The 14529-nt window shown below is 44.3% G+C and overlaps 1 protein-coding gene across 1 annotated transcript in view; it reads right to left on the bottom strand.

Moving 5' to 3' along the window:
* LOC135512333 (B-cell lymphoma/leukemia 11A-like) overlaps nucleotides 1–9259 on the bottom strand; it is a 56229-nt gene extending 46970 nt beyond the window's left edge. Inside the window, 2 exon segments of the mRNA XM_064934255.1 lie at nucleotides 4178–4573; nucleotides 8945–9259. Coding sequence (XP_064790327.1) covers nucleotides 4178–4573; nucleotides 8945–8999 — 451 coding nt within the window. The 5' untranslated portion in view covers nucleotides 9000–9259.
* Nucleotides 9260–14529: the final 5270 nt, after the last annotated feature.

Genomic DNA, 14529 nt, shown 5'->3' with positions numbered 1-14529 from the left:
GCATTCTTGAATAGGTATTCTTATTTTCCAGATGGGATAGGGCAGTGTGCAGTACTGGATCTATTGGGGCGGTAAACAAATGGAAGTGGGTCTAGGGTGTCAGATAAGGTAGAGGTGATATGATCCTTAAATAGCCTCTCAAAGCACTTAGTTAGTGCAATGGTTCAGTTACCTTTGCTTTCTTGGGTACAGGAACAATGGTGGACATCTTGAAGCAAATGGGGACAGCAGACTGGGATAGGGAGAGATTGAATATGTTCGTAAACACACCAGCCAGCAGGTCTGCGCATGCTCTGAGGACGAGGCTAGGGGTATCGTCTGGGCCGGCAGCCTTGCGAGGGTTAACACATTTAAATGTCTTACTCACGTCGGCCATGGAGAAAGAGAGCCCACAGTCGTTGGTAGCAGGCCGCGTCGGTGGCACGGTGTTATCCTCAAAGCGGGCGAAGAAGGTGTTTAGCTTGTCCGGACATGACTGCTTTTCCCTTTTGAAGTCTGTGATTGTCTGTAGACCCTGCCACATACGTCTCGTGTCTGAGCCGTTGAATAGCGACTCCACTTTGTCTCTATACTGACGTTTTGCCTGTTTGATTGCCTTACGGAGGGAATAACTATACTGTTTTTAATTCAACCATATTCCGAGTCACCTCGCCATGGTTAAATGTTTCGCACGTTCAGTTTTGCGCGAATGCTGCTATCTATCCACGGTTTCTGGTCAACAACACAATAATATGCAGAGCATTTTAAAATCAGACCATAAAGATCAGATAGGAATATATAGAGCCGGAGAAAGCCATGGGGACAGTGTTGTCTTTATAATACCAGGGCTCACGTGCTTTGTATGCCATATTGTCATGAAGAATGATTTATTTCGGTGTTGCACAATCATTCATGCTTTATTACCCTGACATTATACATGGCACAATCAGTGTTGTTAGTGCCGTGTTAGTACACACAGAACTCACAGAAATAGCACAATTGATTAAAACTTCCGTTTGAGGATGAGATGGCATTCAGGAATTTTTAATCCCATTTTTAATCCCAGTTTAGGATTAATAGACTAAAGAGAGTCAAAGATCTCAGCCTAGTGTGGTCGTATTAGAAATGGCCTTAGTGTGCCACACACACACACACATCATGCCGGGGCGCAAAGCTTATCGAGGACAATAAATCCACATGGAGCACACACTCCTCGACAGGTACCGCCTTCTGTCTTTTCAAACAGAGCTGTTGGATGAGTAACTAAGGGTAGTACACCACATACCAATAACAAACTTCCAACTACCACACCTACCAATGCAATAATAAACCGTGATAAATATTCATGTCCGAGCAACAACACAAAAAAAACTAACAAAGAACAACCAAAATGACTATTGAAAAATTTGAATGGCAATGGATTAATATAATAATAGTAACAGTAAAAAAAAAAAAATGTAACAAAAAAAATACATCGTTCCACCAAATGTTTCTAAAACATAACATCCACGCGTAATGCCATGGACCCAACCAGACGTGTCTCGCCTGTTACATTGTGATGTAAATAAGTCTAATAACCCAGTTTAGCTGCTGGCTGAGACCGTGTGTGTGCCTCTGTGTGTGCCTCTGTGTGTGTGTGTGTGTGTGTGTGTGTGTGTGTGTGTGTGTGTGTGTGTGTGTGTGTGTGTGTGTGTGTGTGTGTGTGTGTGTGTGTGTGTGTGTGTGTGTGTGTGTGTGTGTGTGTGTGTGTGTGTGTGTGTCATAGTCAGCGTGCCTAAATGGCTAGGAAATTTGGGCTGAAATTGCAGCGAAATCTTTAGAAACAAAAGGGGTAAGCTGACACGCGCACAAGCAACCACAAACACACACGCACACACGCACACACACACACACACACAGAGGCACACACGCACACACACACACACACAGAGGCACACACGCACACACGCACACACACGAGTCGAGACACAACCCTGGTTAGAGTTGCCGATCCATTAAGACTGAACTGAAGCTTGTAAAGACAATGAGCTAGAGAACCCAGTAAAACTGACACACAGCACACACACATAGCACACACATCACACACACACACACACACACAGCACACACACACAGCACACACATAGCACACACACATCACACACACACACACACAGTAAGGTTCACGTTACACAACATTTCTCTCCACCAACTTAAAACAGAAACAGGCCTTTCTGGAGTCTAAACCAAAAATCAAGCAGCCAATCACAGATCCAAAATGAAAAGATCAAAGGTCAGATCTAAATTATTGTTGATGAGGATGATCTGGACCAGATCCATTTCCTGAAACTAGGATCTCTAGAGGCAATCAGAGAGTGGCCAGATGGCAAGAGGTGGCATAAAAGAGAAACACAGTCACTACCCTGCATTTCTATACAACGGCAATTACTAGAATACACACACACACACACACACACACAGGTGAGAGAGAAAAATGACTCTCCCTCTGCAAGGCAAAATAACCAAATGTACACTTCGCTCCCCTCTGTTATACTGCACAGATACGTAGAGTGTGAAAAAGAAAGAAAGATGGAGGGAGAGAGAGAGTGAGAGACAGAAAGACAGAGACAGAGAGAGGGAGAGGGAGAGGGAGAGAGAGAGAGGGGGGAGAGAGAGAGACAGAGAGAGAGAGAGAGAGACAGAGAGAGAGAGAGCGAGAGACAGAAAGACAGAGACAGAGAGAGGGAGAGGGAGAGGGAGAGAGAGAGAGGGGGAGAGAGAGAGAGAGACAGAGAGAGAGAGAGAGAGAGAGAGAGAGAGAGAGAGGTGGAAAATAAATGGTGGAGAGAATAAGAGGGAGTTAGGGAGATGTAAGATGTGGTAAGGAAGAGACCACTGTGAGAGAGCCACAGCAGCATTTCTCACAGAGACCCGGACACACACCATGCATGCAAGAGGGCACACCTACTGCACATTCTCCAGCCACAACAGGAAACATATCCACACACGACACAAAACCGGAAGCACACACACACACACACACACATGGAGTGAAACACACCGTAAAACTGTAGCCTACATGAGGAAACTGGGAACACACACCCTGAAAAGGCATGAAGACATATTGCAAAGCAACAGTGGACACACACACACACAGAGAAAGAGAGAGAGACAAACACACACACATCACAGCATCTGTGTATGCCCTCCTACAGGTATATACACACTGCAGAACTGTGTAATTACACAAATAAACTCTTCAAATCCCAAACCTTCGTTTCCTTGCATGGTGGGTGGGTTGGTGTCCGCTGCAGTACCAGCCAGCGCACCCACCCTGTGCCCTGCTTTTTTAGGCCATCGCAAAATGGCCACTAACTCAAGGTTACCAGTGTCACTTTGCCATTGGGCTATATTTGATTACTGTGGAAAACCAACCTACCCCCTATCCTCTCTGTCAACTCAATGGATCTGAGGACAACTGCAGTGCCAAGTTAACCATTTCCCCTCCACAGGCTGACACACACACAAACACGCACATACACATACACACACAGAGCTAGAGATCAGCAGCACTGTCATACATATGTGTCTCTAATTAAGAACACCAGCCAGTGAGAACCAGGCGATCGGAGACATGGATGAGCAAACGATCCATAAATCAAATCATAAGATGATTCCTATTCTCTTGGGCTTCCTTGTGACATTTTACAGATGTGGTTTGCCAGAACAGACCCCGCCCCTAGCCTATCAGTCCTGGCCAATCACATGTATCACTTAAACGAGGACCAACAGCTGACGCAATCACGGCAGTGGTTTTCTCCCTGGGTCTCTTAGGACTACAAATCCTACAGGGAAAGGGAACATGTGTGCCCAATATGTGACCTCTGCTGTACCCGGTCTACGCCCACATGCACTACACTGCACGACACATTCTGAAGTGCATCAACGTTTTAATACAACCCCCCCCCCCCCCACCCCCCACCCCACCAAACCCTCAACATAAACACACCCACAAGGGACATACACATTCCCATGTCCCTGCATATAATTGCCATTTGTGACACTTCAAAACTTAAATGCACCCCCATGGACGCCTACCTTTACGGTGCACACACGCTTACCCGCGTTCACCCGCGCCAATAAAGATACTGCATTTGAATTTGAAGCACAAATCCTATTGCTTGGTTAAAGACAACATGTTGTGGGGAATGTTGGTTACCTGGGATGTGTTCCTGCTTGGGGCAGATCCCTCTGGGCAACGAGAGGCGGTCGTCATCGCCACCCGGAGTGGCTTGGACGCCCACCTCCACAGGGCGCCTGCGGAGAGAGGCCGGGAAGGGCGAAGGGGTGAGAGCCAGGCCGGGCGTAGGCGACGGGGGCTTGTCCAGGCCCCTGGCCATACAGGGGGGTCCGTGGCATCTCTTCCTCTTGTGCTCGATGAAGAGCAGGATGTCCCCCAGGGGGAAGGTGGCCTGGCACTGCCCACAGGTCAACAGATCCTGCTCTGTCGCCACGGCCATCCGTAGTGTGCCCGTACCATTCTCCGAGCGGTCTGAACGTTCCGAGCAGCGTTCCGACGAGAGCTCCTCCGAGGCGACGGCAGACAGGGGCTCGGCTGTAACCCGGGAACGAGTGAGGGAGTGAGGGAGTGAGGGAGGGAGTGAGGGAGGGAGGGAGGGAGGGAGGGAGGGAGGGAGGGAGGGAGGGAGGGAGGGAGGGAGGGAGGGAGGGAGGGAGGGAGGGAGGGAGGGAGGGAGGGAGGGAGGGAGGGAGGGAGGGAGGGAGGGAGGGAGGGAGGGAGGGAGGGAGGGAGGGAGGGAGGGAGGAGGGAGGGAGGGAGGGAGGGAGGGAGGGAGGGAGGGAGGGAGGGAGGAGAAATCAGAGGTGGTGTGTTCAATTGAGCAGCATCAATAACAGTGCGAAACAGTGGTCACATGCTTTGGCTTTTTCTCTCTCACCATTCTGCCTAAACTAGTAGTAGTTGTCAGACTACACCCCCAGTAGTAGTAGTAGTAGAAGTCATGTCTGGGCGGTGTTGCAGAGCAAGAAGGGTGACTAACTCTCTGTGAGACTGGCATTAGACAGACAGCTCCACTTCACACTCATAAGTCTGTCAACTTCACACTCTCACCACTTCTACATCCATTGAAATGAACGCAACAACAACTGAGAAAGGCGTGTAATTAAAGCTGGGAGTTGTAATGGATAAGAAATGTTCTTTGCGATTGTAGAAACATAGAGCTGTGAGAAATGAAGCCTTAGTCTGATGGATAATACATGGGATCATTTAAGGACTGTCTTATAGATCTGTAGAAGCACAGTGGGGCAGAGACAGTTGGATAACTCAACATTCTAAAGGGAAAAAATAAAAAGTTATTCTAAAATATTTTTTTCTAAAATGTGTTTTTCATATTCAAAGGACTTGGCTATTCTTGTCTGATGAAGAATAATAGTTCATAGGACTTTCAATTCATTATGTGGAAATTTACAAACGTGTCCGACATATGTGCAGAAAAGACAAGCAGCCTCAGTGTGTCGAAATCATTTTAAAAAACTATCCTAGACTCTTTACGTGTGTGACTTACAGTTTCTAGGTAACCAATTTTAAATACGGAAATCGGCCAAAGGGAACCGTTCAAGTACATTCCTCCCCATGGAACCCGGGGTTAACGCGTTTTAAAGTTGATTTTTGTCACACGGGGAGTGTCGGTCTTGTTGTACACGGACGACGAGCTGTGTGAATGAGATATTTTACCACAGAGGGAGGTTTAACAGGAGTCTCGGAAGCCTACTATTGAGCGGCTCATGGTGTTTGAAATATTTCGCTCTAAGGTGAGAGTAGCTCTCCTTTAGCTTCTTAATGGGTAAGCATCTTGACCTTCTTTACTAAGCTGCCAATTTCACATTTTAATTAACCTAAAACCACTGAGAATCAAAAAATAGATTTTAATTTGTAGTGGCTGATGATTGGAAGGAATGTTTGATAAAAGAGATAGCATCCTGTGAACTGAGGTTAAATGTATTTCCGCCCAACCTCGAGACAGATAGAGAATAGATAGAGGGAAATAGTGTGTGTGGGAGAGAGAGAGAGAGAGAAAGAGAGAGAGAGAGCGAAAAAGGGAGAGAGAGAGGGAGAGAGAGAGAAAGAGGGAGAGAGAGAGAGGGGAATGTAGAGTAGCTCCCTGCGCGCGAGAGGAAATATGATTTGAACGAGCAATCCTACATGACATCTGCGAGCGAACTGGGACATAGAGATAATATGTGATAAATTCTGGCGGCCGGTTACTACCTTTAATTTAACCTCAGGTCAACCGCCAGAACGGCCAGGGTTATACAACAACCCTGGGCATTAAATTCACTGCATAAAATCAAATGAAAGCAGACTAAGCCCCCACCTTAAACTTGAACTGAGAGTATATTTTAGAGTTGCATAATGCATTGTTGGTTTTCATTTTTTTTAAATGGACAAACAACAAATGTAATCCCAAAGTCTAACACCTTTTTTCATGACGATATCATTTGATTGCATATTTGTTTTTGTTTCATGGGCATTTGCACGTACTTAGCACCATATCTAGCCGACTACATTGAACTGCTTTTAATGAAATTGAAAGGGAAGAGAAACAGAGCCTGGACATATATTTTTGAACATTTACATATTGTACATAATAGCACTTCCACACTACATTTCCCCTCCTAAACTAAATGTGATGCTATCAATATCAGGTTAGCACAAATGTAGGCTGCATCAGAGCAGCAACACTGAGCCAAATTATATTGTATTCCTATTAAATGTGTGGGATAAACATGATTCGTCACTAATTAAATGTAGCGTGGCAAATCAATAAAAAGAAGATGAAAACTGTTGTGGAACAATTGTTTTCTAACAGGCTATATGAAAATAAATGAATGCATTTGAAGCGAATTTCATTCTGCATGATATTAAAACAACTGTAATTTCTGCTCAATCAGAAAAAAAACGAGGTGTGTTGTCTTTGACGCACAGCCCATAAGAATAAAAGCTGGTAAACATTAGTAGCATATCTCTTCTCCGACTTCTGTAAATTCCATTACATTTCAAGGGGTTTGATTAGTTTACCATTAACACTATGATCGTCTTCCTTATATGAAGGAAATATGGACAAATATATCATTTGGGCATAAGCCTGTTCGTCCTATTACTGAACATTTGCTCAAAAAGCTAAAATTCTAACCTTCATTTTAAGATCTATCATATAATTGATGGAAGAAGACGTTTTTTATATTCATTTCACCTTAAATACATATATTTTCATTGTAAAATAGGACTTCCTCTACCCTTTCCAACCGTATAAAAATAGGTCTGAATCTATAGAGATTTGTACCTTTAGATTTAACAAGATATAGGCCTGCAGAATGTTGACATTTGTAATGACATTTGTTTAACTTCTATAGCCCTGTAGGGAAACAAAAACGGTGGATTCGAACCTGGAGAGTAAATAGGACACGGGGGCCGTATACCTTATGCGTTTCCCTGTATTCTAAACATATCATCAAATATGTAGATTGAGATGGCGGTGAAATTGATCAGGTTCAAGTTCACATCCAGTTTCTGATCGTCGTCTGCCTCCTAGCGACGAAATTCCGACAGGAACAAAAGTCTGGCCATCCAGCTGGTCTGTATGCCCCCTGGTTCCATTGAGACCCATATATATGGCTATGTGGCCACTCGACTAAATGCGGAAACCTAGCAATGCCGCACGATACAATACAATATTACAACAACGTGGATCTGTGTAGGGCATGCTATCGCATATAACACCATTCGAGTGCTACTGAAGGAAGGGTTGTAAAGACGCATACACCGTGTAGCAACATCGGTCATTGGGCTGGCTACCTTGGTCATTCTTCTAGTTGCAAACGCATATAGCTGCCTGCTGCTCGTAAACACTGTAAACATGGTGGTAATGTTTTCAAACGAAATCAACGAACAAATGCTCCATATCAAAATACATGGAGTTTTCCATAAGAATAGTTCAACTTAAAAAAGTGTCATTATTAAAAATGTTCGTTACATTGTTATTACCTTCTAAATAACATGACAGTGTTGTTCTAGTATTGTCTTACCTTCGGGTTATGAACTGCATGATAAACTAAAACAAATGGCTCCAAATATGGGTTTGTAAAAAGCAGGAAGAAAAAAAATATATATAAAAAGCGTGGCTCCTGTTGCTCTTTACAAAAGCACCAAATTTTACTAGGCTACTTGAGAAGCATAGCCTATAATTCCTGCCACTATACCAGAACACCTTACAGAATAAATGTAGGCTAAACACTACAATCCACTTGATAAGGAAATGTGGACAAGCAGGGTACAAATAGGCCGTTATTGACATCTATTTTGACTCTGTTGGCAGATGAGCTACACGCGCATGCACGCGGTGCCTGTAAACAGCCGGACACGAGATTTTTCCCAATCAAAATCCACTTCTAGTTTTTTGAAAACCTTCCAAAAATAGCACGAGAGGGGGGAAACCTGCCACGATCCAAGACAGGAACCGATACCGGAAATTCCGTGCGATATTCTACATAACTCCGCTTAAAGAAAAGGCTACACTCATAGGCTCCGCGTACCTTAACGTAGCCTATGCACTTTAGTGGCTGAGGCAACCGGGGCACTAAAGCCAGTGCAGTGCGTATGAATGTAATTCCATTCTCGCTGCAAACTTCTCCGATTTTTCTCAGAGATGAAAGCTTGATCAAACTTTTCTCTTTCAGCTTTGGGTGGGATATGCTTTGCGCGCATAGGTATTTTACCCAGGTAGATTATCGCCAGGCTTTCACGGTGAAGTCCACTTGACTGCGGGTCCGTGCTGTCCAGTGTCCAAAGTGCCCATGAGAATCACGCTCCTGGTAACCCATTTTCCGCTTTTCTGAATGGAACCGGTATTGGGCTGGGTAGAAAGGAGTGTGGTAAAAGTAGAAATGACAATGTAGGTGTACTTACGCGAAAAATCCCTTTTGCTTAAGTGTTGGGGTTTGCCTTGCTTGCGGCGAGACATGGTGGCTGGTGGCGGCGTTCAGCTCGGTTCACATCGGGAGAGCCGGGTTAGAAGGGAGACTCCAGAGAAAATATCTTCATCAATGCCTTTGATATCCAAAATAAATTAGAAATAATACAACGATGGCGCAGGGAAGATGTATAGTGGGATCGCCGTCATGGCTTTTTTGAAAATAGAGCGAGAGAGAGATGGAAAATGGCAAAAGCCCCCCTGAGCTGCAAGTTCAAGTGCGGACGTGACGTTTCTGCGAACTTGAACGTCAGGAGATGGATGGACACAGACATACAAAACATGGGCAGGGCGAAGCGGCAAAGTGGGAGGAGGGAAGGGAAATAACAAAACCAATGGACACTCATTAGGGGCTGGACATGAAAAATAGACCCGGAGAAGCCAATGGACAGAGAGATCAGGGGCCGGACAAGCGGCATTTGGGGGAGGTAGTGTGTGATCGCAAGGGAGAGAGAGAGAGAGAGAGGGATGTCTAATGAAAGCAATGTGCACTGTGTGTGAGAGGCGGGGGGGACGACGACGAAGGAAAACAGCAAGAAAAGCCAATGGACAGGAGCTCGGAGGGGGCCGGACATATGCTGCATGCGGGGAGGGAAAGAGAGAGAGAGAAACACGGAGAGACGTTTAACAGATGAAGTCGCAGTGGTGGACATTGTGGAGCCATCAAATCAAATTGTATTGTATTGGTCACATACACATATTTAGCAGATGTTATTGCGGGTGCTGCGAAATGCTTGTGTTCCTAGCCCCGACAGTGCAGTAGTATCGAACAGTGCAGTAGTATATAAAACAATTCACAACAATACACACGAATCTAAAAGTAAAATAATGGAATGATGAAATATAAAAATACTAGATCGGAGTAGCATTGACTAAAATACAGTAGCATAGAATAAAGTATATACATATGGGTTGAGTAAAGCAGTATGTAAACAGTAGCCATGTGGTAGAAAGAGAAACATTTCTAGTCACACTCTGTGTGTGTGTGTGTGTGTGTGTGTGTGTGTGTGTGTGTGTGTGTGTGTGTGTGTGTGTGTGTGTGTGTGTGTGTGTGTGTGTGTGTGTGTGTGTAGAATAGGAGAAAAAAGGATAAAGTGCAAAGTGCTATTGAAACGAACGAAACGGAGCGTAAATATCGGGTTGCATGAACAGGACAGACAGGTTCTGGAAAGAGGGCACAGGGTTTGAACCTTAAGCGCGAGCGCAGGTATAGAGAAAAATCCCGGGACCAAACATTTTTTAAGTCGTGGAAACAAGAGAGGTGTCCAATCCGTTCTATACCGATGTATGAATACAGAGTTGGGGTTTGGGCTCAGTGGGCGAGGTTAGCGGGCACTATAGGGTACAACTTCGATACTGTTTGCTTTCTGTGCAATCCAAACTCCTTGACGAACAGAACGTGGGAGTATGACCATAAGCGCCTTTGTAGGCTAATAAGTTTCAGATGTGTTTCAGGTTGGACCGGTGGTTGGGGGAGGGGGTGTAAATACTCACATAATGGGGGGTTGGTAATATAAAACGAGCTAAACACCGCCCGTGCAGACTAAATAACGACACCATAAGAAGACATCATGGAAATATAAAATGCAATGACAAGATGGGGCTGTGCGCGGGGAGGGTGGAGGAAAGGAGAGAAACAGACTATAGCGAGCTATAGCTGAAGTGTGACTAGATAGCGACTGAAGCATAGGCACAGGACAGGAGTGAAGAACCGCGCGCCAGGCAAGTGCTGCACACACGGACCTGGGACACAGAGCATTATAGGACGGAGAGAAAAACAAATATAAAGAGAGCGAGAGAGAGAGAGACACGACCCGGAGTGGTGGAGGTGCTACGTTCAACGTCGACGAAAAAAAATGTATAACCAGTGAGTGAAATATTTTACAGGTTGCGACTAGTTGTTCGTTGCGCGCGGACGAGGCGCAACGGTGTGCTGTGGTGGCGTCAAAGTTCAGGCGCTGATAAAAGAGGCTACAGACGTTTCCTAATTCCGTTGAACGACAGCATGGACGCAGCAGATACAAATCCTATGTTCAATTGTTATATAGCCTTTGGCAATAACAATATTACAGCACATTGGAGTTGTATTTTATACAGACCCAAGGCTGCTCGGTCGAATTGTCTTTTTCGTGTACACGCAAGGAATACAAAAACCGTCTCTCACCATCAGAATGGTGGACACTCCACACATGTATTTTTACGCAAGCAATAAGGACTTAAAAACATGCAATACCAATTGTAACAATTATTTGTAAATATGCAAATTCTCCACTTTTCTGATTTGTACATAATTGACCAGCGACCATTCCAGATTTCCCCTATATAGTGCTGAGAGCGCGGAAGAGATGATAGGAATTATCTGTGACTGTTATAGAACAATCTCAGTTTTCCACGGTCCCCAATTTAAAGATTCGCCATTGATACCTTCAAATGCAGTACTCAACGTCTGTTTGGAATCATTTTCGTCCAATTACGCACAATGCAGCCTCTTTGAGACTTGTTCTGGAACGGCCAGAATTGTAATAGTAATCGAAAGTAAATATTAAAAAAGGAACAGCTATAAATTGAGAATTGTTTAATGTCTAAATAACCGTTTTAAACAGTTGGATACTTAATGCAATCATTTGCCATTTAAACTAATCCAATCTTGGCCATTTATCCTAAGGAGTTTTAAAATGAAGATATTTTTTATTCTGTGAATTCATGGCTGATATTTAGCCAGTTCCAATTGTCTCAGTCTTGCATATAGCGGGTCATGATTGCCTGATCCACAAGGTGGGCTAATCACAATGTACCATTGACCTAAATCAAGTGGATGTGTTGCTTGTGTCCCTACACTGGCGTATATATGAGTTAATACTGTTGGGACACACTTTTAATTCCCTTGATTGACTTACCTTGAATGTCGTTGTAATTATTTGAGGACACTGGCATGCATTTAAGACAAGGCTTTAAGAGCATGGTGCAATGGTTAAAATAAACAAAGTCACAAGGAAATTCACTTGTGGCCTTAACTACGATTGTGTATCCTACTGTTTTCAGTGAATACATGTCGATATAAAATAGGGAAGTGAATATTATCGGGATCATTCATGAAGCAGCCTGTTATGCTACTATATAGTCACAGCCGGTCACCACGGTCTCTTCAACTTGGTAGGATTCACTGATATCCTCCACTCATAGGCTTCACATTGATTCGTATCTTAGTGTGGACCGCCCACCATATAGCATCCCAATGGTTGAAATGCAGATATGTAGAGACATTTCCCACAATAGCGTTGAAGAACAGCATCATACAGGTGTAAACAAGTTGTTAAGATGAACATGCTAATGTTTTTTTGTTGTTGTTGTTGTTGTTGTTAACAATTTGATTCCCACCCCAAACTGCCACAATAAAAAAAAAACTAACGCCACTTTATAGGCCTACTGTATAAGTAATTATAGTATTTCATGGACAACGCGTTTGTAAACTGTTGAGGAGTCTAGGCTACTGTCGGTATGCGTAAAAGCTCTTGTGGGGCCCTCGCTTTATACATGCATATTCTAAGACACAGAGCGCTGACCTTGACCTCTCCCTACACCCCACTCCATCTGTTTGCCACAAAGAATGTTTTTCCTTTTTTTCTCCCCTAACCCCCTCTCCCCACCCCTACCCTGCTCACTCAAGGCGGACATTGATCAAAGCCAAAGAGCGCTACGACTCGTGCAGGAGGGAGCCCAGGCCGCGGTAATCTCAATATGCAAATACCCTGCCCAATTCCGTCATAAATCAGTCAGGCGGTGTTAATGCATTAGAGATATCCATGTAGCACCACACTGCATGGATGCATGGACTGACGTGTGTGTGTGTGTGACAGACAGACAGACAGACAGACAGACAGACAGACAGACAGACAGACAGACAGACAGACAGACAGACAGACAGACAGACAGACAGACAGAGGGTTACCATGTTCATTTACTGTAAGTTTTCGTAGACTTGTGTTTGAAGTGAATTCATAATAAATGATGGCTATTGACCAGTGATCTCAATCTATTTTAATCAAAAAGAGAAATACAGAACACTCCCTTTTTGTATTTTAGCCTGACCTAATGCAAACGAATAATATGTTATTAAAAAAACTCAAAATCATGTGCATGCATAGCCTACTCTCCACGTGCGGGAGCCCCGAAGAAATTGAGTGATTGGGCTCTCGGGCACATTTCAATATATGGAAATGACCAGAGGTTCGCGCAATAAATCAGTGCTCAATATACACAACACATTCTCTGTGTCTCTTCATGCTTCACTCTACCCATTTTTCTTGGACTATCCAACCGCTTCTGCTATGAAGGATATATATATATATATATTTTTAACCTTTAGACAAGTCAACAAAATCCTATTTAGAATGACAGCCTACCCCGGCAAAACCCTCCCCTAACCCGGAGGACGCTGGGCCAATTGTGCGTCGCCCTACGGAACTCTCGATCAAGGAAGTTTGTGATACAACCCGGGATCGAACCAATGTCTGTAGTGACGCCTGTTGCACTGATATGCAGTGCATTATACAGCCTTGTCTTTAAACGTTGGAGTTATGACATCAGAGGGCATATCTACAAGCACATTTTGGCAAATCTGTAGAAAATTCTTCGTGAGAAGTGCATGCAGGCCTACACAAATAGGTTATGCATAAATGTTTGGGGGTTGTTTTACATTCTATCTGTATCACCAATAATAACAACAATATGGGTCTACAAGTGATGCAGAGTAAAATACCTAAGATACTTCTGGCTCTGTACTGGAGTTAGTTCACTCGTTTTCAGTCCAGGATAATAATAATGTTATGTCTAAAAAACAACTAACAATTAAGTTGTTTCACTTTGATAAGAGCCCCAAAAAAGTAATCCCATGCGCGATGCGCCAGGAAAACACTCACAACCCACTTCAATGTGTTTGTGGTGGGTCTTTACGCAGACAGGGCTCCACGCGCGGTCAGATGTAGAGGAGAGGGCATTCTGGCCGGGCTACCTCAAAAGGAACATTTCAGCCTAAATGCCCCCCCCCCCTGTCTCTGTCTCTCTCTTGCTCTCTCTCTTTCAGCATTGTCCTTCCCAGCAAAGAGGATGGAAGTTTCTCTTTACAAATCAGAGAGAAAACCAGGGAATTAGCTCAAAATCCGAGCCTTACCTTGTCCGAAGAATATCAAGCTCTGCTGGTCGAGGCATGATTCCCAGCTTTACAATTAATATTAATGACTAGATTTCACAATGTGGCATTATCACACCGAGAGATGGGCGCGCATGCCGTCCAGGCTTCGGCAGGTATTAGATAAAATCTGAAGGATTATGCGGCTATAGGCCAAATGATCACCCTTGAGCTCCCATTCTCTCCTTCTCGCTCCCAGTGTGTGCATGTGTGTGTTTGTGTGTAAAAAAAATGTTTTGCAACATCCGTGCGTACCATTACACAAACCACACACAGGCGCAAAACTCGTCAAATTAATGACATAACTCGGGCGTTAATGGAAACGGACAGATT

This window comes from Oncorhynchus masou, chromosome 24 (assembly GCF_036934945.1).
Source record: "Oncorhynchus masou masou isolate Uvic2021 chromosome 24, UVic_Omas_1.1, whole genome shotgun sequence".
In the NCBI taxonomy this organism is placed as follows: domain Eukaryota; kingdom Metazoa; phylum Chordata; class Actinopteri; order Salmoniformes; family Salmonidae; genus Oncorhynchus; species Oncorhynchus masou.
Note: the sequence above shows the minus strand (reverse complement) of the source record. Positions and strands in the feature narration are given on the sequence as shown.